The sequence below is a fragment of the Calliphora vicina genome, chromosome 2 (genome assembly GCF_958450345.1).
Source record: "Calliphora vicina chromosome 2, idCalVici1.1, whole genome shotgun sequence".
Classification (NCBI taxonomy): Eukaryota; Metazoa; Arthropoda; class Insecta; order Diptera; family Calliphoridae; genus Calliphora; species Calliphora vicina.
Genome location: NC_088781.1, coordinates 41,269,611 through 41,295,758, shown reverse-complemented (window position 1 = coordinate 41,295,758; position 26,148 = coordinate 41,269,611). Strand labels below are relative to the sequence as shown.

At 28.0% G+C, this 26,148-nt stretch overlaps 1 protein-coding gene across 1 annotated transcript in view; it reads right to left on the bottom strand.

The window, feature by feature from the left end:
- LOC135950015 (uncharacterized) overlaps positions 1–19,547 on the bottom strand; it is a 66,887-nt gene extending 47,340 nt beyond the window's left edge. Inside the window, exon 1 of the mRNA XM_065499500.1 lies at positions 19,365–19,547. Coding sequence (XP_065355572.1) covers positions 19,365–19,402 — 38 coding nt within the window. The 5' untranslated portion in view covers positions 19,403–19,547. The remainder of the gene's footprint in view (positions 1–19,364) is intronic.
- Positions 19,548–26,148: the final 6,601 nt, after the last annotated feature.

Below are 26,148 nucleotides of genomic sequence, written 5' to 3'. Positions count from 1 at the left end.
GGTATCAAGTCGTGGCTTTTTTAAGGGATTTTAATTTTATTACAATACTTAAAATTAAGAGGGCTCAGAATTTAGTAATTTAAAAATCTTAATTTATAGAAAGTAGCTATAATAGAATAGTTTGTAGAGCGCTAGTCAACAAAAGCCTATGATTAGCATTACCTACATAAAAATGAAATTACAGAATAGAAAAGTTAGCTATTACATATATAATGTCTAAAATGCTACACTGATTCATATATAGAACGGTTCCATGTTCCATTCGTAATATAAAAAGATCAAGAATTTCTGTTCAATTGGTAGTATATAACGCTACAAATGATTTTGGTTAAAAAGATCCACGATTAATGATCAATTCGTAATCTAAAAAGATCCACAATTGATGATCAATTTGTAGTTTAAAAGGATCAACGATTGAAGATCTATTTGTGGTATAAAAATATCCACGATGATCAAATTGTAGTCTTAAAATAACCACGATTGATGGTCAATTCGAAGTCTTAAAATAACCACGATTGATGTTCAATTCGTAGTCTAAAAGGATCCACGATTGATGATCAATTTGTAGTCTAAATAGATCCACGATTGATGATCAATTTGTAGTCTTAAAATAACCACGATTGATGACCAATTCGAAGTCTTAAAATAACCACGATTGATGATCAATTTGTAGATTAAAAAGATCCACGATCGATGATGAATTTGTAGTCTTAAAATATCCACGATTGATGATCAAATTGTAGTCTTAAAATAAACACGATTGATGGTCAATTCGAAGTCTTAAAACAACCACGATTGATGATCAATTTGTAGATTAAAAAGATCCACGATTGATGATCACTTTGTAGATAAAAACGATCCACGATTGATGATCAATTCGAAGTCTTAAAATAACCACGATTGATGATCAATTCGAAGTCTTAAAATAACCACGATTGATGATCAATTCGAAGTCTTAAAATAACCACGATTGATGATCAATTCGAAGTCTTAAAATAACCACGATTGATGATCCATTTGTAGATTAAAAAGATCCACGATTGATGATCAATTCGAAGTCTTAAAATAACCACGATTGATGATCCATTTGTAGATTAAAAAGATCCACGATTGATGATCAATTTGTAGTCTTAAAATATCCACGATTGATGATGCATTTGTAGTCTTAAAATATCCACGATTGATGATGCATTTGTAGTCTTAAAATATCCACGATTGATGATCACTTTGTAGATTAAAAAGATCCACAATTGATGATCAATTCGAAGTTTTAGAATAACCACGATTGATGATCAATTCGAAGTCTAAAAGGATCTACGATTGAAGATCTATTTGTGGTATAAAAATATCCACGATTGATGATCATTTTGTAGATTAAAAAGATCCACGATTGATGATCAATTTGTAGTCTTAAAATAACCACGATTGATGATCAATTCGAAGTCTTAAAATAACCACGATTGATGATCAATTCGTAGTCTAAATGGATCCACGAATGATGATCAATTTGTAGTCTAAATAGATCCACGATTGATGATCAATTTGTAGTCTAAATAGATCCACGATTGATGATCAATTTGTAGTCTAAATAGATCCACAATTGATGATCAATTTGTAGTCTAGAAAAATCCACGATTGATGATGAATTCGTAATCTAAAAAGATACAGAATTGATCATCAATTTTAGTTTAAAAAGATCCCGATTGATGATCAATTAGTAATCTAAAAAGACCCACAATTGATGATCAATTTGTAGTCTAAAAAGATCCACGATTGATGATCAATTTGTAGTCTAAAAAAATTCCACGATTGATGATGAATTCGTAATCTAAAAAGATCCAGAATTGATGATCAATTTTAGTTTAAAAAGATCCACGATTGATGATCAATTCGTAATCTAAAAAGATCCAGAATTGATGATCAATTTGTAGTTGAAAAATATCCACGATTGACGATCAGTTCGCTTTGTAATTCAAGATCCACGATTGATGTTTAATTCGTGGTAGACCTACCATTAATTGGGTTCATAGTCTAAAATGTTGCAAGTAAAGCTAAAGTTAGCTTTTCTAACTTATAAGTGTCCAAATGCTTTAATTTTTAATAAAGTAATAATAACCAATTTGAACAAGAGACCTTATTAACAAACCTTATTATTTCAAATTTCTATTTTAAATTCCTTTTCTGGATGTTGTGTGTATTAGCATGTAGACAGCTTACCTGTATAAATGCCATATATAAACCCCCCTTAGTAAACCTTATCAATTTTAAAATATATTTTCTTTAAAATGAAATCATAATTTATTATTATTGTATTATTTTAATTTGCATAAATATTTGTTGGTATAAAAAGCCTAACAAATAAATATTAAGTAATCTAACAAACACCCACTCTGAGTCATACAACTACCACAAAAACAATTTTCTGAAGAAAAAAAAAAGAAAAATATTACAAAGTCATGCACGTGCATGGCCATAAACACCCACCTATGTTTTTTGACAAATACTTCTCGCTACGCATACTAAAACATAGATGAAATCAAAAGTGATTTGAAAAATTCAAAAGTGAATAATTTGAAAAGTTTAATTAAAAACTAACATAAACATTTAAATGTTAAATAAATCTAAGAAAAAAAAAAACTAAATGAAGAAACAAACACTTAATTAAAATGCGACAGACACAAAGTAACGCAGCAATGAACAAATCAGTTACAAGTGCAAAAATATAAATTACAATTTGCAACATATTGACTTTGAAAATTATTATTAAATAAATAAATATAAAAAAACATACTTAAATAAATGACACACTTTAACTATTATACACGTTTATTTAGCAGTTTAAAGCATTATGTTATAAAATTGCGTTTAAATGCCAAAAATAGAACCTTTTACGTAGTAGTTAGTAGTATAGTATAAGTAGTTTTTAAGTGACATTTTTGTGCATAACGACCAACAAAATGGAAAAAAAACGCCAAGTTTTTACTATTGACTTTGCTCAATATTCAAGGTTGGACGTACCAAGCAAATGCCACTTTAAATACTGGTACTGGCACCAAAAAAAGTGTCTGTTCAGTTTTGTAGCACATTTTAGTTTATAAATATAATTTATTTTATTTGTTAAGGTCAATTATTTCATTGATTAAGTTTAAGTGTTTCTCTATTTTTAATACAATCAAATTTGTAATTAAAATTTGATTGAAAGATATTTAACATCTTAAGCTTTTAATATTTCAAAGAAACTAGAGCAGATGAGTAGGCGTTTCTCTAAACATATATAAAAGTATTTGAGTTAACATCTTGATTTAAAACTTTATGTTTTAAAACAAAAGATTTAAACAAAAAACTTGTTTTTAATTTATCCACAGTGTTGTTGCATAAATAAATGCAAATTAATTTATTTATAATTAAAAATAGCGTAGAAATTAGAATGTTCGTGGCATTTTATCTGAATCTATAGAATTTTTAATTAAAATTGAAGGACTTGTTTGTGTTTCATAATTAAAACAAGTTTCAAACATTGTAAGTTTTATAAACATTCCCGTTTCAAACTGGGGGTGGCTGTTTTGTATACAACAAATACCTAGCTTTAAACTCTATATATTTTTACTTTAAAAGCTATACTTTATTTTGAGCTATAAAACGTATGTAGATTTCATCATAAAATATTCTAACATTTCTCAAATGTTATAAAATGTTTTTATTTCAACAGGAATTACTTGTTTATTATCCACAGTTTAGTTTCCATAAACTATCATTTCCATGTTTTTTGTAAAAACCGTTCAACAAACACAGTTTAATTATAAACTTTAAGATCAATTGTAGTGAATGACATTATCGTGTCATATGTATATGGAACAATGATTTATTCAATTCGTAGTCTAAACATATTCGCGATTGATATTTAATTCGTTGTCTAAAAACATCCACGAATTATGTTTGAGTCATACTCTAAAAAGACTCACGATCGGTGATTAATTTGTAGGCTTAAAAGATCACCGATCGATGACTAACTTGTAGGCTTAAAAGGTCCACGATTGATGATCAATTTGTAGACTAAAAAGATCCATGATTGATAGTCAATTTGCAGACTAAAAAAATTAACGATTGATGATCAATTTGTAGACTAAAAAGATCAACGATTGATGATCAATTTGCAGACTAAAAAAATTAACGATTGATGATAAATTTTAAGACTAAAAAGATCCACGATTGATGATCAATTTGTAGACTAAGAACATCAATCTGTAGCCTAAAAAGGTCCACAATTGCTGGTCAATTTGAAGACTAACAAGATCCATGATTGATTATCAAATTGTTGACCAAAAAGATTGACGATTGATGGTCAATTTGTAGACTAAAATGTTACACGATTGATGATCAATTTGTAGACTAAAACGATCCACGATTGATGATCAATTTGTAGACCAAAAATATACCCGATTGATTATCAATTTATAGACTAAAAATATCCACGGTTGATGACCAATTTGAAGACCAAAAAGATCCACGATATATGATCAATTTGTATACTAAAATATCCATGAATGGTGATCAATTTGTAGACTAAAAAGATCCAGATTGATGATCAATTTGTAGACCAAAAAGATCCACGATTGATGATCAATTTGTAGACTTAAAACATCCACGATTGATGGTCAATTTGTAGAAGATCCACGATTGATGATCAATTTGTAGAAGATCCACGATTGATGATCAATTTGTGGACTAAAAAGATCCACGATTGATGATCAATTTGGGGACTACAAAGGTCCACGATTGATGATCAATTTGAAGTCTACAAAGTTCCTCGATGATAGTTAATTTATAGCCTAAAAAGATCCATCATTGATGATCAATTTGATGATCAATTGAAAGTCAAAGAAGATCCACGATTGATGATCAATTTGTGTACTAAACAGATCTATTATTGACGATCAATTTAAAGTCTTAAAAGATCCACTATTGATGATAAAGTTAAAGTCTAAAAAGACCCACGATTGATGATCAATTTAATGTATAAAAAGATCCACGATTGATGATCAATTTAGAGTCTAAAAAGATCCAATATTGGTGATCAATTTGTAGTCTAAAAATATCCATTATTGGTGATCAATTCATTGTCTTAAAAGATTTGTTATCCAAAAATATCCAAGATTGATGACCAATTCGTTATCTAGAAATATCCACGATTGATGCTCAAGTCGTCATATAAAAAGATCCACGTTTGATGAACAATTCTTTGTCTAAAAAGATCCACGACTGATGACAAATTTCCATGTGTCAACATTTTAAATACCAACCAGTAAATGCCTAAAAAAATTATACTTTATAGAAAATACACCCTCCCATCTTCTAAACTGCTATATCTTGTTTAATTATTTTCAATATATATACTCTAAATACAACCATGTGTAAGTCATTAAATTAAATATGGCACATCTGCTTTGTAATTTATAACCCGAATTTGCATTCAAATGTTATAAATTTTAACACCTTTAACACAAAAAAAAAACTGCACAAACTTGTCGCATTTTTTAAGGCTCCTGTTTTAAAATTCTTTTAGTAACATTTTAGACATAAACTTGATATAGCTTTGCTTAAACAAGACTCCTTTTCCAAATTTATGCATTTTTTATGGCACTAATATATTTATTTTAAACTTGTTTTTTTTTTAAAATTATAGAGCATTTAATTTTGTTTATTTTATTAATTCTTATATTCCAAATTTTAACATTTCTTTACTGTTAAACAGAGTGGGTTTAGATATTTTTTGTGATTTTTAAATACAGTTTCAATACAGCTTCTTCCTCTTGTCTAAATGTTTTGACTTGTTTCCAAAGAGTTCAAGGTTAATTAATAATGAACAAACGAATTTGTGTTAAATTTATTGTTGCCAATTTCATTTGGAATTATGGGATTTGAAATTTAAATTTCTTAGCTGTGTTATATTTTATAATATGTCGTTAATGGATTTTAATGGATTCTGTTTATGGAGTTTGCCAATAAGTTCAAGGTGGTTTATAGGAATGCTCGTAGATATGTATGTAAATTTAAGATGTGTGTGATTTGTAATTCAAATTATGCTTTTGAAAGTATCAATATATTTAATAAAAGGATTTAAAAGAGTTTCATTTAAAATCTGTTTATTGTTGATTTATTGTTCAAATTCTGTTAAATAATTCTCTTCCTAGATGTTGTTAAAATGATTTAATATATTTATTGAATTAATTAGTTTTTTATAAAATAGTTTAAAGGAGTTATTAAATGAGGTGTGTTGCAATTTATGAATTTATGGAGGTAATCTAGTTTTTATGTTTTTAATTAATTTTTGTTTAATGAACTTTAAAGAAAATAGAAACAACAGGAAATAGTTTAAGTTTATAAATACTATGTTTAAATTTAATAAATGGCGTTTTGGTAAATATCCCAATAGATTTGATAGAGACAAGGTGTCACTTATAGATAATTTTGAGTTATTTGACACATATAAAAGGTCTTTCAATAGGGACTTATGAACTTTGACAGTTGATAGCGTTCATATTGTTAAAGCTACATCAAATTGGCTGTCATTTAATCATTTTGTTTTGCCAAATTAGAATGGACAAATATGTGATGATCAATTTGTAGTGTTAAAAGATCCATCATTGATGATCAATTTGTAGTGTAAAAAGATCCATCATTGATGATCAATTTGTAGTCAGAAAAGATTGACTATTGGTGATCAATTTGTAATCTGAAAAGATCCACGATTGATGATCAATTTGTAGTCTAAAAATATCCAAGATTGATGAACAATTTATAGTCAAAAAAGATCCACTATTGATGATCAATTTTTAGTCTAAAAATATCAACGGTTGATGATCAATCTGTAGTCTAAAAAGATCTGAGATTGATGATCAATTTGTACTCTAAACAGATTCACAATTGAAAACCAATTTATAGTCAAAAAATATCCCCGATTTATGATCAATTTGTACTCTAAAAAGATCCACGATTGATGATCAATCTGCAACTGAAAAATATCAACGATTGATGATCAATCTGTAGTTTAAGAAGATCTAAGATGGATGATCTATTTGTACTCTAAGAAGATTCACGATTGATGATCAATTTATAGTCAAAAAATATCCACGATTGATGATCAATTTGTGCTCTAAAAAGATTCACGATTGATGATCAATTTGTGCTCTAAAAAGATTCACGATTGATGATCAATTTGTGCTCTAAAAAGATTCACGATTGATGATCAATTTGTGCTCTAAAAAGATTCACGATTGAAGGCCAATTTATAGTCAAAAAAGATCCACGATTGATGATAATTTGTACTCTAAAAAGATCCACGATGATCAATCTGCAACTGAAAATTTCTTTTATGAAAATCTTCGAATAAATTGTCGAATTTGAATGGCAGCATTGCACATGAGATCCGTTCAATGTATCCCCCAAAAGTCATTGTTTAGTGTGGATTTGGGATGGCGGCATCATCGGTTCAGATCTCTTGAGAACGAAGTCAGCTCAAGTGAATGTGATGCGAGCTGGCCACCGAGTTTTATGGAAAAAGTTCATACATAATATCATCGATAGGCATTTCAAACGAATAAAATCACCATTGATGAAGGAAATTTCTAAAGTTCTTTACTTTTAATTTTTGGTACTATTTCTGGTACTTTTTCAAAATGACCAAAAAAATGTTAAAGGTAAGCTGTTAAACAGTTTTTAAAAAGTACCAGAAAATGTACCAAGAACTAAAACTTAACTAAATTTAACAAAAATTTAAAACTCATTGAAAAATGGGAATTTTTCAAATCTTTTTATTTCGTTGTAATTGTTGATACCTTTTCTGGTACTTTTTACAAACAACCGAAAAAAGTTCAAATAACTACCTCTTAAATTATCATTACTAATAGTAACACATTTAGGACCTATTTAATAGTATTTTTCTCGGTAAAAAGTACTAGAAAAGGTACCAAAAATTAAAACTAAAAAATTTGTAAAAATTGTCTTTATCAAAAAGTTCTAATGAGTACCTCTTAAATTTAGTACTATTTAAGAGCTACTCTCTGGTACTTTTTTGAATAATTTTATAAAAAGTACCAGAAAAAAGTACCAAAACACTGGATGCTTGTCAAAAATTCCCTTTCCAATTGTACACAATTTGTATCGCCGCCTTTTTTATAGCTACTTATAAATATTTTTTTTTGTAGTTTTTAAAAAGTAGTAGAAAAGGTACCAAAAATTAAAACTTTGAAAATAAGTGAAGAGCTACTTTGTGGTACTTTTTTGAAATTTTTGTAAAAAGTAGCAGAAAAAAGTACCAAAAAAACTGGATAGCTGAAAAAATGTCTGTTCCAATTATACACAATTTGCATATTGTATTAAATAAAAAAAACTTATAATTCAAATATTTAAAATATAATCTCAAAAAAAAAATAAAAAAATCTCAAGACAAAATAATGCTAAAATGTTTCTTAAAATCTCCAATTAAAAACCCATTAAAAACCATTCTGAATCTTGTGCTTTGTAGATTGTTTAATTAAAAGTACTTTTTAGCCAGCGTCATATTTGGACACATTTGTCTATTTTTTTTGTGCTTTTGTTCTATTATTTAGTATGTCCACTATATCTTAGATCTCTTGGGCTGTCATTAAATTTTCAACATGTAATTAAGTTCATCAATTTAAATTTTTCTTCTATCAAACTGGTACTAAATTAACTTTAAATTAAGAAATCGAAAGGCAACACAGCGGTAAACTTCACAGCTTAACAACCAGTTTCTTTAAAGAACATGGTGAATTTTAATTGTTTTTAAAACGCATAAAAAATCGCATAGAGTCAGTTGTCTTGGTTTTTTTTTAATTTATAAATAAGAATTTTAAATAAAACATGTTTCAAATGTGTCTGCATACATAAAATAAATAAAGAACTTCCTTTAGTTAAGCAAAATTTAAGCATAAATTTGATAGTAAAAGAAGGTAAGAAAAAAATTAAAAAAATAAATAAATAGTTTTGGCATTGGTGACCTTTGCATCATATAAAGTTCATTGCTTTAAATTAATTTTAGATTTTTGTCAAAGATTATATAAATTTAAAATTTATTTTGTCACCAAAAAAATTTAAAATTTTTGCGGAATTTTAAATTTAAACAAATTATGTCATTTATTTCTTTAAATATTGCATAATCTAATGCTAGCTGTATTTTGCATTTGACATATTTTCTTCTTTTTTCTCATTGTTTTACTCTCTAACGTAATAACTTAATTTCAATATTTGCATTGCAAACTAACTTAATCCATAATAAATACAAATAAAATGTTTGAATAAATACATACATAAATTAATTTTAAAGTTAACTTTACACAACCTAGTTTTTTTTTCTTCACTCTTACGTTTATAAATTTTTTAAACAAATTTAACACAAAAAAACTAAAAAAAATATAGAAACAAATTTTGATAAATAAAGAAAATAACAACAAAGTATTGATGCCAAGCCAGAAGCAGAAGAAGAAACTTAATTTAATAAAGCAAACGAAACTGACAGTTATAAAATACAAAGAAAGAGAAATAAATTTCACTTTCAAGCCACGTTCAGTAAAAGCATAATTTTAAGTATTTGTAAATATACTCTTTTAAACACACACATTTTTTTTAAAAAAAATTTTAAAAGAAAAGAGTTTTTTTTTTGCTAAAATAAAAAAGTTTTGTTTAATAAATTAAATATTATTTAATCAAAAATTATGTCAATATTTAAAGAAAATATTTATGTACAAATGTAAATTTAGGTTTTATTTAAATTTCTTTAAAATCTTTTATAGGTAATTTATTTAGTTGGTATTTGGTAAGAAAAAATTTATTTTTTTTTGTTTCTTTTAAATTAATTTGTTGTGAAACAAACTTCCTAGTTTAAGCCTAAAAAATATTAATGGCTTTGCATTAATTGTAGCTGTTAGTTTTTTTTTAAATTTTTTCAAAATTTTTGTTGTTTCTTTTAACATTTTTAATTAGTTTGTTTAAATAATTTTATGGTTTTGTTTTTTGGTTTATTATGAAATTTATTTGATTTTTTTTGTTTGGTGTTTTGCATGATCGTGATAATGAAAGTTTTTTTTGTTTTTTAGTTTTCTATTTAGTTCCTTTTATATTTGAATTTAGGAAATTTATTCAATTATATTTGGTTAAGAGTTATACAATAGTATTTGAAACCAAAAATAGCAAATGTGATAAGATGTGTCAATAGGGTGGTGAATACATTTGATAGCTAATGCATGTTAATGAAATAAAAAATGTAAAATAACTTTTTATTTTTTGAGAAAAATGTTGACCTCTTCTTTTAAGACGGTTTTTAGGAATTTTGTACCCACAAAGCGTCATATGCGGCAAGTTTTGCTTTATTTCTTTAATTTGAAAAAAAAGTGCCGCTGAAGCACACCCATTGTTTACCAAAGCTTATGGTGAATGTGATCCATCGATTTCAATGTGCCAGACATAGTTTGTGTGGTTCAAAAGTAGTGATTTTGACATTGAAGACAAAGATCGCCCAGGGCAGCCAAAAAAGTTGGAAGATCAAGAATTGCAGGTTTTACTCCATGAAGATTATTGTTAAACTCAACAATAGTTTGCAAAATTATTGGGAGCTACTCAAGCAGAAATTTCAAAACGTTTTCAAGCTGCAGGATTCATCCAAAAGCATGTACAATACGAATTGAAGCCTTGAAAATTATGCCTGAACGCTATAAAAGAAAAATTATTTTTGCACCGAATCATTACTTGCGATGAAAAATGGACGCATTATGATAACCTGAAGCTTAAGAGATCGTATGTGAAGCCTAGCCAATCAGTCAATTCTCTGTATTTGGTGGAAGCAAAAAGGTCCTATATATTGTGAGCTGCTGAAATAGACCATCACAGGGAACCTGTACCAAATGCAACTAATTCGTTTGAAGCGAGATAAACGCATAGAATATGCGGCCAGTGATGAAACCGTAATATTACATAATGACAACGATCGACCACATGTTGCAATACCTGTTAAAAAGTATTTAGAATGAAGTAGTTTGGAAGTTTTGCCTCACCCACTTTATAGACCAGACAGTGCCCCTTCCGACTACTATTTGTTTTGATCGATGCAGAACGCTAGTCTGGACTACGCTTGAATTTGGAACAGAGTATTCGATATTGGCTTGATTTGTTCTTGGCATCAAAATAATCGAAAATTGGTTGGAGTATTAATCTAACTTCGTCAACTGTGGATAGTGTAATTGGGAGATTGATGGTAATGATAATCGTAAAAATTTCGTTATTTTGGGTTTCAAAAAAACCCACATGTGATTGTCGAAATCAAGTTTGGAATGGAGACATTATTGAACCATACTTCAACGAAAATGAGGTTGGTCAAGCAGTGAATATTACTCGTTCTATATCAATGTCGCTACATGATAACAGAGTTATTTCTAACTAAATTGGATGGTGGAAAATTTAAGCCAACTAGCTTCTTTAGTTTGGGACGAACGGACGGACATATCTACATCGTCTTAGAATCTTATTAGGACCTATTGCGGTCATGGATCCAGGTCAATCATTTGGAGGGAGGGAGAATAAATTAAAATTTATTTTATTAGGTGTATGACTTAAAAATGCGGGATTTTTTAATTTGTTTAGCTTTTATTTTGAAACATTTGTACAATATAAATTTATTCAAACTATTACACAGAGAAAACAGATTCGTGATAGCAACCGATTTGCTGCCAATCGTATGATTCTACCTTAGTGACCGAATTTTACAGTTGTGGCTATAAAATTGTGGAAGGGGTAACCAAAGGTTAATTGCTTCAAACGAAATTCTTCTTTATCAACTGACTTTCTGTTGATAGAACCGAAAAATTATATGTGTGCAACCGAATCATTCGATTTGCAACAAATTCGGTTGCTATCACGAATCTGTTTTCTCTGTGTATTAATGAGAATGAGTGTCATATGCTATAAAGCCCCTGAAACTATGCAATTATAACATGAGACATTTTCTGATAGTGTTCTGTCTCGTTTAGGAGATCTGAATTGACCGCTCAGATCGAGTGATCTGAAACAATGTGTTTTTTTTAAAGCGGTTATTTAAGGTCAAAGTCCATGGTAGGCGTTCATATTGTTGAGGTTACGATGATTTTCGTCAAACAACCCGAATGTGAACAAAAGAGCGTAATAGAGCGTAAAAATACACACAATTTATTCAGTTTCTTGATGTTGTTGTGGATATTTTATTTTTTACCCAAAAGAGCACACAAATTAAATGCCTCTTTTTGCGTACCACTGGTCAAAGTAGTATGACAACAAATCCACAAGCAGTCGTGTATTGAGAGAGGTATTTTGAGAAACATTTACGCAAAATGGTCATAAAAAATGTAAACAAAAAATTGCCGAAGAGCAATTTTCCAAGTATCCTATGTACTTTAGGATTCAATAGAATACAATTCATATCTGACGTAAATTTTGGAACAAGTTGAGCTCCCAACAGATTTTTGATTTCAAACAAATCTTTGTTATTTAAATTCTGTCTAAAGTGACTGACCTCAATATTAAAAGTTTCTGTCATAAACATTTTTTTGGGTTTATTTATTTAAAAAATTAACAATAACTCACAAATCAATTAAGATAAATGATGAGCACGAGTACAGCATGCTAAAGAACCAAGTGAAAGTTTTTCAAATAAATAAATACACAAAAAAGTCCCACACAATAGAGAGGAATACAGAAAAATACAAAAATATGTATTGTAAGTAAATTGTTGGAAACTTTTTCCAAAAGCAAAAATCACTTAAATGTAATTGCCCAAGCATTTACCTTCTTTATTGAAAAATATGGGGAATGAGATTTTTACTTTCTTAATGATTTTATCAATATTTAGTTGGTCAAATGTCAGCAGGTTAAAATAATTGATTTCGAAGGGCACTTGAATATCATTGTAAGGAAATGTTGTTCACAGAAGCAAAGCGTTGTGACAAACAATTTTTTTGCCACTTGCTTAATTTTACCTTTACGAATGAGTATTTCGGTTGTGTCAACAAAATCTTAAATGACTTAACCAAACTATTATTATTTCAATTAAACTTTATTACAAGCAAATAAAACGAAATCATTTTCACTAAGAACGTTTCTCAATACAACTCACAATCTACTCATTTTATCAAAAACTGATTTTTATTATTATTCAGTTAATATGAAAAATTTCCATTCAGAATTTCATTAAATATATTATGGAATTTTATATTTAAATTATAAAACATTGAACTTTTCATTTCATTTCAATTAAATTCCTTTAACCTTTTTCTTTAAAACATTTAATTTTAAAAAACTTTTTCTCTTAAGCTTAATTAATTTGTATATATTTTTCTTTAATTTAACTTTTCTTTAGCGGCATTATTAGCTTAAAATATGTTTTCTAATTAGTTTTACTTAAATTGTCATTTTGATTCCATTTTAATGATGATTAATTTGTAGCATTTATAAAATTTCAAAAAATTAAATATAAAAAAAAACAAATACAGGTCTGTGTGATAATTGAAAAATAATTTCAAATATTTAAATTTTTTTTGGCGCCATTTAGCATTTGTTATTAATTAACTAATAATGTGCAGCAAAAACAAAATAACTAAAAGCTATAAAACTGGTATTAAGTATATAATTAAAAACAAATGGCTTTGTTTAAAAGAAAAAATCTAAGAGAAACATATATAAAACTGGGGAAATAAACTAGTAAATAAATTTTAATTAATAAAGAAATAGTATGTTCAATAAATAGAGTCAACAATAGTTATGCATAAATAGAAATTATATAAAAAAATTTATTTATGTCTAGCTGCAATAAAATTCTTATACATATTTGAAATATATGTATGAATTCTTTGATTTTTTTATTTTTGCTATGACATGTGTGTGTAAATCATGCTCACATCCAATATATAGCACCGATATATTTGAAATTCCTCTAAAATGTTAACCATAATCCTAGGATGTATGATATTAAAAATCAGCAAAATCGGTTCTATAAAAACAATTTTATCAATCAAAACGTGAGGCTACCTCTAAAAAAAATGTTATTTTTTCTATTGAAAGCATAATTTCAACATTGTTGCTGTTGTCTAGCTTGTTGTTGTATTATATTTGAGAGTTTAATAAAAATAAACAATTATGTTGTAGTTTTTGTTGTTGTTGTTGCTATATTTATATAAGAGAAAGCAACAATAAGTAACTTAACTGGGTGCATAGTTATCAATATTGGATAAATTGAAATTTGTTTAATTCTGGTTTTACCTATAATATTTTACTCTAACTTGTTTTAATTTCTCTTCAAATCTTTTAAAATTCTTTTATTTAAATATTTGTATTTCGTAATTTCCCTGTTGCATTTATTTTTAAATATTCATTTCATATCTTTTAATGTTAATTTCTTTATCTTTATTTTTAATTTGTCTCAACTATTTTCTCAAGGAAATTTTGTTCACTTAAAATTCCCATAGAGCTTCATCATCATTAACATTTTAAAGTGAACCCCCTTTTGATTATGAAATATTTTTAGTCATGGTAAGAGATATCAAAAATTAGCATTTTAATATTTAGTATTGAAGCATCTGCTTTATAGATAAATAAATATTTGAATATTTATGCATAATATTATAACTATTTATATTAAAACAACATATATAAGACTTTAGGAAAAACACTTGATAGAGACAAAATGAATTGAATAAATAAGACTATTTCAAACAAATGTTTTATTCTATGAGGCCCACACATAATGAAAATGATGAAACCAGAACCAAATCCAGCTAAGTTGTCAATACGAAAATGAACTCATGGTGAATGAGGTTAAATATACCTAAGACTTTCTTTATCATTTCATTAAAATAAATTACTGGAAGTCAGCAAAGTTTTATAATATAAAAGCAGCTGAAATGTCATTACAAAACACCAAATTGATTTAATCATGTTCATTTGTCTGTTTAAATCAAGCAGACTTTAAAAATACTAAATCGAAATAAATTGTTTCATTATCCTAAATACCTTGATATTAAAAATCAGCAAAATCGTATTATTAGCAAAAAAGTTATGAATCAAAATATGGGACAGCATTGAATACAAATATAATTTTCATATATTTATTGTTATTTTGTCCTACAGGCATTTGATAAAAACTATCAACAAATTCAATAAGATGACGGCAGATGAAAAAATCATCAAGGTATTGAAATTTGAATTTGCATTCCTGCTGCTATTTAATCAATTCAATTGTGTTCCTTTGTATGTGTAAATCAGGCTGACATCCAAAATACTTAACAGAAATAAATGATTTTCACCTCAAATAAGTGTGACTCTCCTAAGTAGCTTGGTATTAAAAATCTGCAAAATCGTATCAGTAGTAAAAAAGTTATGAATCAAAATGTGGGACAGCATTAAATAAAAATTAAATGTTCATATTTTTATGGTTATTTTGTCCTACTGACATTTGACAAAAACTATAAAAAATTCATAAGATGCTAACATTGTTTCATAAGATGGTGGCAGATGAAAAAATTATCAAGGTTCTGAAATTTTAATTTTTATTCCTGCTCCTTTGTATGTGTAAATCAGGCTGACATCCAAAATACTTAACAGAAAAAAATGATTTTCATCCATAGTATTTGTCAGTGTCCTAAGTTGGTTGGTATTAAAAATCATCTAAATCCGAAGAGTAGTAAAAAAGTTATGAATCAAAATGTGGGACAGCATTGAACAAAAATTAAATTTTCATATATTTATCGATATTTTTATAAAATATTTGGTATGTAATTATTACAAACTTATCAAAATAATCTTTTGATTTAGGCTTGCTGATATTTGATAAAAATTATTAAAAATTTAATTGAAATCCTAAAGTGATCACTGATCGGAAATAAAATTAAATTTTTGTCCAGCAGCTACTTTACAAAATGTAAGTAAAATTCATAGGTTTTATAATTAGAAACTTCTAATGTCTAACTTAATTTATTTGTTTTATTAAATCAATTGATATGAAATAAATGTTTTATATTAATTTTTGGAATTTTTTTATATCCTTTAATATATGGATTTCTGTTACACAGAAAAAACTATATTTCAATTCAAACATTTATCACATGTTGAACTGGTTTCAATTATTTCATCAAGTAATCATGCGCTCAAAAAAAAAATTTTCTGATATTTTCTATTGAATTTTGACAATTGAATATATAATTTTCGTTATTGGTTGAACTTCAAATACAAAAATTATTGAATAGATACTTTTCGTAATTGAAAACACAAAAATAACAAAACTGTGTTTTCAATTACAAAAATTATCTGTTCAATAATTTTTGTATTTAAAGTTCAACTAATAACGAAAATTGTATATTCAATTGTCAAAATTATCAAATTCAAAACTCAAAATTCAATAGAAAATATCAGAAAATTTTGTTTTTGAAACCAGTTCAATATGTGATAAATATTTGAATTGAAACGGTTTAAGAAATAGGTTTTTCTGTGTAATTTACAATGATTTATGATTTGCCAATTAGAATTTTCTAAAACATGATTAGAAACTTCTGAAATATAATTAGAAACTTCCAAAATACAATTGGATACGGTGTAGTGTAACTTCAATTATTCTTTTATTTGTTATTTTTGTTTATTTTTTCCAAATCCTTTAACATATTGATTTCTGCCAACTCACTATGATTTATGATTTAACATTGACAATTGATATTACTAATATGTTTTTTTAACTTTAAATTCTTCTCAAATAATTTTTTATTATTTTTTTTATTTTGCAAAAATAAAACCACTTCATGAATCACGTTTTCCAAGAACATTTGGTGGAGGTCAAGAACAAGCTCTTTGCTGTTGTTGTAGCTGTTGTTAAGATGAACAAAATATAATTGTTTTGGATGGGTATTTCCAAAAAGATTAATGCCAAAAACATTTTGAACAAAAAACAAAAAAAAATAAAACAAATTCCAATAAAAAATCATTACGTGCGTTAAATTTTAAATGAAAATGTTAGAAAAAGAAGCTGATGAAATGATTTTGAAACAAAATGAAATATGAATTTTGTGATAAAATCAAAGTAGAATAAAAACTGCAGGCAACAGGATTCAAATTAGAAAAATGAAAACGAAATCCTGACTTTTTCTTTTATTTGCTGCAGTCTCAGTAGGACAAAATCACCAGAAATTTGATTTATTGTTACCAATCAAATGTTTTAGCTTTAGTGACTGAATTATCCAAATATTTAGGGAATAAGACCAAATCAAAGCAAAGAAGATTTAAAATTACACAAAATATTAGAGAAATCCTGACTTTTTCTTACATTTGCTTCTGTTTTGTAAGACAAAATCAGATTTAGTGTTACCAATCAAATGTTTCAGCCTAAATGAACGAATTATCCAAATATTTTGGTAATAAAACCAAATCAAATCAAAGAACATTTAAAATTATAAGAAATCCTGAGTTTTTCTTTATACTTGCCACAGGACCAAATTAACATTTCGTCCATACTTTACATAGATAAAAGATTCATTGTTGTAAATCAAATGTTTCAGCCATAGTGAATGAATTATCCAGTTTTAACTGCAGTATTCTTCCAAATATTTGAAAAATCATTACCTGCGTTAAATTTTTAATGAATAAATTAGAAAAAAAAGCTGATGAATGGAAAAAAACGTAAATTTTCGATAAAATCAAAGAAGAATAAATACAGCAGGCAACAGTCCTCAGGATTTTAATTAGAAATAACGTAAAGTATTTAAAGAGCCATTTACCTGATTGATGTTTACATTTACTTCAGTGTTAGTAGGACAAAATCAACAGTTTGTCTATAAGAAATTTAATAACAGATTCGTAGTATCAACCGAATTTGTTGCCAATCGAATGATTCAGTTCTATTAACAGAAAGTCAGCTGATAAATAGAATTTCGATTGAAGCAACCAACCTTCTGTAACCACAATTGTAAAATTTATGTTGCTACTATGAATCTGTTTTCTCTGTGCACCAATAGAATGTTTCAGCAATAGAGAAACAACAAGAAAATTACTCAAAATAATCACACATACGAGTGTTGTTTCTGTTTTCACATAGTTTTTTCTACTAATACATTCTCACCACTTAGGTTTCTGACAACTGAGTTACGACTTTGACGGGAGAGTTTCCGCTCTATGTCTATTCTCTATGGTTTCAGCCTTAAGGCCTGATTCAGTAACAAGAATGGAAAACAATTTTAAAATTTGTTGAATGAAAATCACTCAGTTTTTAAATAAATTTTTAAGTGTTTTTCATACAAAAATTTTAAAATTGTTATCCTTTATTGTTTCTGAATCAAACTCTTAGTGATCGAATTCTATTTGGAATAAAACCAAATCAAAGCAAAAAAATTACAGACAACATACCCCAAGTACAAAAAATATTAAAGAAATCCTGACTAAATCAACAGTTTGTCCATAGCTTACAGAGATAAAAGATTCATGACCGAATTATCCTGTTATAACTGATTCTGTTTCAGCTTTACTAAACGAATTATCCAGTTTTAATTGCAGTTTTCTTTCAAAAGTTTAAGCTAGATTCAAGTCTGGCCAAATAGTTTTGTTGCTCTTTAAAATTGTTTAAAATATTAACAAAATATTCAAAAACAATAATAATTACGATTTATCCGGTTATAATGCAGCATTCTTCCAAGTATTTGAACTGGATTCAAGTTTGAGTAAATAGTTTCGTTGCTCTTTAAAATTGTTTAAAATATTAACAAAAGATTCTATAATAAAGTCAAAGATATTTTTAAATTCAAACTTTTTTGCATTTTTTTTAGAAATATTTTTGTTTTAATTATAATTTGAGGCCAAACCCATAGATGACAACTATATAGGTAACTGAGAGGCAAAAATCTAAGTCTTTTGTCAAAAACCAAATTCTTGAGAAAGTATTGCCCTGTAATTTGTTATTGAAAAAGATCAATTTTGTTTTATTTTTTTCATAGATATTCCTTTCTGCTTCCCTTCTATGTATTTATTCTTTAACCAAAACATTGTTAATTCAATTTATATTTTTTTTTGTTTGTTTTAAAACATTTTAATATTCTTGAGACTATTTTGCTTATTAAATCATAAAATTTAATTTAACAATATTAAATAATAAAAAAAAGAGTCACAACAAAGAAATAAACCAAACAAAAGATTTAAGCAGCAAAAGTTCTCATAAATTCCCAGCCAAAGTTTATAACCTAAGTCTTTTGTTTTTCATTAGACTAACAAATTGTTTAAATTTAAAAATAAACCTAAAGAATTTAATAATTTTAAAAACTAATAATTTGCAATTAAAAATAAAAACTCACCATAATATTAATCCAATTAAAAATTGTTGTTTTTCCATTTTGTTGAATTTTTTTTTAATAAAAAAATTCGTTAATGTCCTCTACGAAATCCTTAAACAGGATTGTTTTTCTTCGTTTTTTTTTTGTTTTATTATAAATATAAAATTAAACTATGACTTTGTTGTTGTTATTATTATAAAAATAAATTAAACTTAGTTTTTTTTAATTTAAATAAATTATAACAGTAAATTATTATAAAAAAAAAATTTGGCACTTTTGCTTTATTAAATATGTTTAATGTTATTAACAGGAATCACTTAAGTTGTTTTTTCGAAAACAATTAAAAATTTGAAATAAATTCTTTTTTTTTAAAAAAAATTGTTAGATTTCAGGCACTTTTTTTATTTTTACTTAATATTTTGTTAAATATTTTTCTTTATTTTCTTTTTTTTTTGAATAAAGTTAAGATTTGAAAATAATTTTTTGTTTTTAATTATTTTTTTGTTGTTGTTTTTTTGTCGTTATAGATACGTCTTGCCAAATAGATAATAACCGATAAAATATATTTTATATTTGAGCCTTTCGCCGTTTAGCATAACGTACGTGTGTTAAATACAAACATTGATTCGAATTCAAATACGTGTTGTATTTAAAGGATTCGTAAGCCAGCGCGTTATATATATAGATACTTTTTTTAAATATTTTTTTTTCAAACACGTCTTGTTGTAAAGTATAATAAAAAACCAACACACAAAATCCAAAATATTTTTTTTTTTAAACAAAAAGAGAGAAACTGCGCGCACGCGTGCTAACTGCAGCAAGCGCTAAAACAATCTGTAAGCTTAACGAAAGTTAAGCGAGCGCAAAAGTGCAAAGTTTATGACAAACTACACACACTTAGACAAACACGCACTTATACAAACACACTCTTTGAAATCCATACAACGACAACAAAAATCCATAGCTGTAAGTTAAAGCAGACTTAACTAGTTTTTTTTCGTTTGTTTTTTGGTTTTCTTTTTCAAGCTTAGATTTCGTTTTCGTTGGCTTGACGCGCACGTACTTTGCAGCTTACTCAGCCACTGGTGCACACACAGCTACATCAACACAAACTCCTCAAGCTCTAAAGCACTATTTTTTTTTTTTTATTATAGTTAAACAACAAAATAAGTAAATAAACACTAGTTTACGAAATACTCGAGAAATAATAATAACGATCGAAAATAAAAAAATAAAAGGCAGACAAAAGAAATAATAAAAACAATCTGCTGTGTCTACCACCACGCGTTCGATGACTTTTTTGTCTTTGTTGGCTCAATATAAGACTCTATCTGAAAAGCCCAGAGTGAACGTCTAGCGTTTTTAATACAAAAACACGAAAAGTGCAGCAGCAATACACACCGACACACTAGTTCGTACTTTGTTGCCTCTTTGTAATTTAAACGGTCTATCGTTGGTGTGAGTTTTTGTGTGTGGCATATGTATGGGTTTGGAAACCGGTAAATGTCTAAGTATGAACTGAACAAAAAAGCACCTTTTTTTAGAAAACCCAGAAGTAATTAGTACTCTTTTTTTTCACAGGTACCCTACTAGGAGAATTTTTCATTTTATCAGCATATTGGTAACTTACAGAAAACAAAAAGTCTAACATACTGAATGTTATATCCACAAGCAATTATTTAGAGGGAGCCAGGCTAAATTTTGAACCGATTTTTAACAGATTTTGTAAAGTGCACTTCTGACAACTGATCCAAATTCTCATTTTATTTGATTCTATTGGGTGTATGACTTAAAAATGCGGGAGTTTTTACTTCGAAATTGTCGAATTTTGTGCCAACAAAACGTAATATGCGGGAAATGTCGCTGAAGCACACTGACTGCTCACCAAAGTTATGGTGAATGTGCTCCATCGGTTTCAATGTTCAAGAGATGTTTTGTTCGGTTTAGAAGTGGTGATTTTAACACCGAAGACAAAGAAGTTAGAAGACCAAGAATTGGAGGCATTACTCCTTGAATATTGTTGTCAAACTCAACAAGAGCTTGCAAAATCATTGGAATCTACTCAATCAGAAATTTCAAATCGTTTGCGAGCAGTAGGATTCATCCAAAAACAAATGGAAATTGGGTGCCATACGAATTGAAGCCGAGAGAACTTGGAAGACAATTTCACATATCCGAAATGAAGCTTGAACGCTATAAAAGAAAATAATTTTTGCACCGAATAATTACTTGCGATGAAAAATGGATCCACTACAATAAACAGAAGCGTAAGAGATCGCATGTAAAGCCCTGCCAGCCAGCCGAATCTATACCAAAGCCAAATATCTACGGAGCTAAGGTTTTTCTCTGTATACATATTAAAAATAATGTAGAATGAAGTGATTGGGAACTTTTGCTTCACCCGCTTTATAGTAAAGACTTTGCTCCGTCCGACTACTATTTGTTTCGATCGAATTAGAACGCTCTTCACTTTGACACAGAGTATCCGATATTGGCTTGATTCGTTCTTGGCCTCAAAAGATGAACAGTTATTTTAGCTCGGAATTAATATGTAAATAATCTTTGATATTTTTACAAATAAAGCTTGAGTGTCTGTAATTCTCAATCACTCTATGGTTTTATTTGTATAATATCTTTAGATTTGCTAAAGCCTTTTGGGAAAAGGTTTCCTGATGAAGCAACCAGTGAAATGCGCATAAGAACTAGCTTATCCCCCAACAATAAATTTCAGTGAATTTATCAATAAAATTGGGAATTTAGCATAAAAACAATTTTACTAAAGTGTAAATTTGTATTATCGAATAACCTTTTAAAGTAAATAGTTATTTTCGAAAGTATTTAAATCTTGTAGAATTGAATCTTCTAAAGCTACATGAAGTTGATTTAAAAATGGGCGGAATTGAACCCATACAAAGAAACTAGTTGTTGTTGAATATATGGAGAACTATAATCTCTAGTCTTAAAAATGTGTCCAAACGACTTTACTTTATTCTACGTAGTTTGGCAGAAAATGGGCGGGGTAGGCTTAGTTAACGCCTCAAAATTTGGCATAAGTTATTTTGGTTCCATTATACATAGATGAAATAAAAATAGATGGAAAACAGTTGTTAATTTTAAAATATCTGAAGAATTGTAATTGTGAGATTCTTCGTTCAAGTTATGTTGATGCCAGTGTCAGCATTTATGCAAATATTATTGGGAATCGGAATAGTGGTCGTGGTCCCTCTCATACTATAAGTAAATATTGATTGTCGGATATCTGAAGAACTATGATAGCGATATTCTCAAAATTTTGCTTGAGTTATTTTTGCCATTGTACGTAGTTGGGAGGTATCAAAACAAAGGGGATGACCACTCCCATACAAAGCTAATATTGAATAACGAATATTTTGGAAACTATTTAGTCAGCGTTTGAGCTAAAAAAAATAATTGCAATGTAGGCAAAGTGGATGGTCATGAAATGATCATTCTAATATTTTCATAACGTCACTCTATCAGTAATTTGGAAGCCTGACATTTTAAACATTCTCGTAAATCGAGTCGGCTTTTCCAAACATAGCCACTAGATTTTTCAGTACATGACCTTATGTTGAACAGAAATCGAAACATCAACAACAAATAAGACAATTTCATGCCCACGTATCGTTAATTTTGGCACTTAATTCAGAGCTACATTTCATTAAATCAGAGAGAGGAAAACATCTGCAGTGTTTCTCAGAAACCACGCATATTTTGTTATTACAGCCCGGTGTGGGTCTTAACCACGTACACTTGCTTCTTTCAATAGTATCTGTCTTGAGCAGCATTCTTCCTTGGTTTGTCTCTTACATTGGTTCAGCATGGAGTAACATTCAGAACTCTACGTGTCCTGGCAAAGGAAGACAAAGATCGCCAAGGCCAGCCAAAAAAGTTTGAAGATCAAGAATTGGAGGCATTATTCCATGAAAATTGTTGTAAAATTCAACAAGAGCTTGGGAGCTACACAAGCAGTAATTTCAAAACATTTGGGAGAAGCAGATTCATCAAAAAGCAGACAGACCTTGAAAGACGATTTTACATGTCCGAAATGATGTTTGATCCATTACAATAACCTGAAGGGTAAGAGATCGTATGTGAAGTCCGGCCAATCAGCCGAATCCGAACACCAAAGCCAAATATTCATGACGGGACCAAAAGAGCTTCTGAAATCTGGATAGACCATCATATGGTACATGTACCGAACATAACTGACTCGTTTGAAAGGAGAAATGGAGGAAAAACGCCAGAATACGTGGCTAGACGTGAAGCTACAATGATACTACAACATGACAACACTAGGCCATTTATTGCAATACCTGTAAAAATCTATTTAGAATGAAGTGGATGGCAAGCTTTGCCTCACGCGGTTTATAGTCCAGACCTTGCCCCGTCCGACTATTTTTTTTGGACTATTTTTTTGGAACGATACAGAACGCTATTTCTGGGATATGGTTCGATTTGAAACAGAGTATCCGATATTCTCTTGATTCGTTCTTGGCCTCAAAATATGAGCAGTTCACTTGACTCGGAATCCACGTGTTGCCACAAAGATGGGAAAAGGTCATAATTAACTATGGCCAATACTTTAAATAATTTTATAATGTAAAAATGTTTCAAAATAAAAGCTAAGAAATTAAAAAAAATTCGCATTTTTAAGTGATAGATTAATTTCGATTCCCTATCTCAAATGATAAAGTGGATTTTGCTAAATCCTTCACAGATTAAACCAGAATCAATAAGAAGAAAACAAAACATACAAAATTAAGAGAAAACTGACTGGTAGTAGCAACCGAATTTGTTTCAAACCAAATGATTTGGTTGCACACATATAATTTTTCGTTTCTATCAACAGATAAAGAAGAATTTCGGTTTAAGCAACCAAACTTTTGTTACGTATTTTAAAATTTTGTAGCCATATTATCAATTTGCCAAAAATTCGGTTGGTACTATGAATCTGTTTTCTCTGTGTAACAGTTGACTATGAAAAAACATTATGATAAGGACAGAAGACTAAAAAGCTCATAAAGTTCGAGGTAACTCAATAAAAGTTAAAGGACTTTTAACCTTTATTACAAATTGCAGACTTAAATATATCATAAATGGGCTGACACTAATATATGGCGCAAAAGAATGTTGAAGAGGAGGAGTTTGTAAATGCATTCCATTCTAGGTTTCTAAATAATTAAATTTTACAATCTTAATTACAAACCAACAATTTCAATTGGAACAAATTGAAATCCCTATATCATAAATCAAGTAGATAAGAAATTTTTGCAGCAGTACTTTACCTTTTTAAAATAAATTAACATTTAAAAACAAAACAAAAAATTCCTATTTATAATAACTTTTAATATTTTCTCCGACACGAGCAAACAAATTGTCAACAATTTTAATTAACGAAAAATACCAACATAAAAAAGCGCATCTAATTGTCGTCTTTGACAAATATTAATTACAAAAATTATTAAAAAACAAAAAAAAAATTCAAAAGCGTCTAAAAACAATTTACGCTCTCAAGCTAATTTTGCAATGTGAGTAAAAAGATAAAAAAAGTAATAAAATAAAGAAAACAAAAAACACAACAAAAAATTTATTAAGCGTTTTTGAGATAAAAAAACCATGTGCTCAATTATCTAAATGCATTATAGAGGATAAATTACTGCAGCTATTAGATTTCAGATATTTGAAAACAAATTGATCAAAATCCAAACAAATAACTAAGAAGTGAAAAAGCAACAAAAACATAATAACCAAAGATAAAGATTGAAATTAAACACAGAGAAAGTGTTAACAAATACAGTACAGCCTCTACTCTATGAAGAGCTTTATTTGTTGTTGTGTGTTTTGGGCCTCACAAAGTCGAAAATTTACAACAACAAAAACTTGTATAGATTGTATGTTCGAAAAAAAACTATAGAAGACTTAAAAATTGCAAACAAAAATTTAAGTCAAATGAAAGTAAAATCAGGTCAATATACGCACCTTATTTTTTACGTTTGTAATACTACAAACTTTGTATGTATTTATTTCTTGAGTTAAAAAAATTTTATTTAACATTTTTTTGCATAATTTTTCAAAAACAAAATAACAACGTTTTTGCACATTTTAGTTTATTTCTTACAGATTTTTCTTAATTTTTTTCATTGTTTGTTTGTGTGTCTAGAGTTGCGTCTTTATTTTTTGTGAAAGGCATCACGCGCTTTTATTGAGTCAATATTTAATTTTGGGACAGTTTGCATTTTTTATTTACTTTTAATTTATTTTTACAAAAGGCGTTAACTAAACAAAAATCTCTGGTCAATTTTTATGTTTCTCCAGTATTAAGATTTTTTTTCGTTTTCGTTTTTGATTTGTCAATTGTCATTTAAATTTGTAAGGTTTTTTTTGTTATTTTGTTGGTCATTATTTACAAAACTTAACGCAGGTTGGCTGAGAAATTTGTTAAGTAATTCCTCTCATTTAGCTGTAAGTTTGAAATCAAAAGTTGCAATCCAAAGTTAAGACAGCTTTAAAAGCTACACTTTTCTTAAAAATCTTAAAAATAGTTGACAATAACATGCCATTACTGATTAACTTACATTCCAATGACTGCTATATAATGCATGAATTACACGGAAGGAGTGTGGTAATGACTGGATTATAATTTCAAAATTGTGCTCTAAAATCAAATACGAATAATTCTAAAGTATCAAGTGACGCCCGAATCTCATATACTCTTCGCATTAAAATACTTTTTTGTGAAAAAATTAAGAAAAATGTTTGTAAAAAACATTTTAACTTGTTCAAA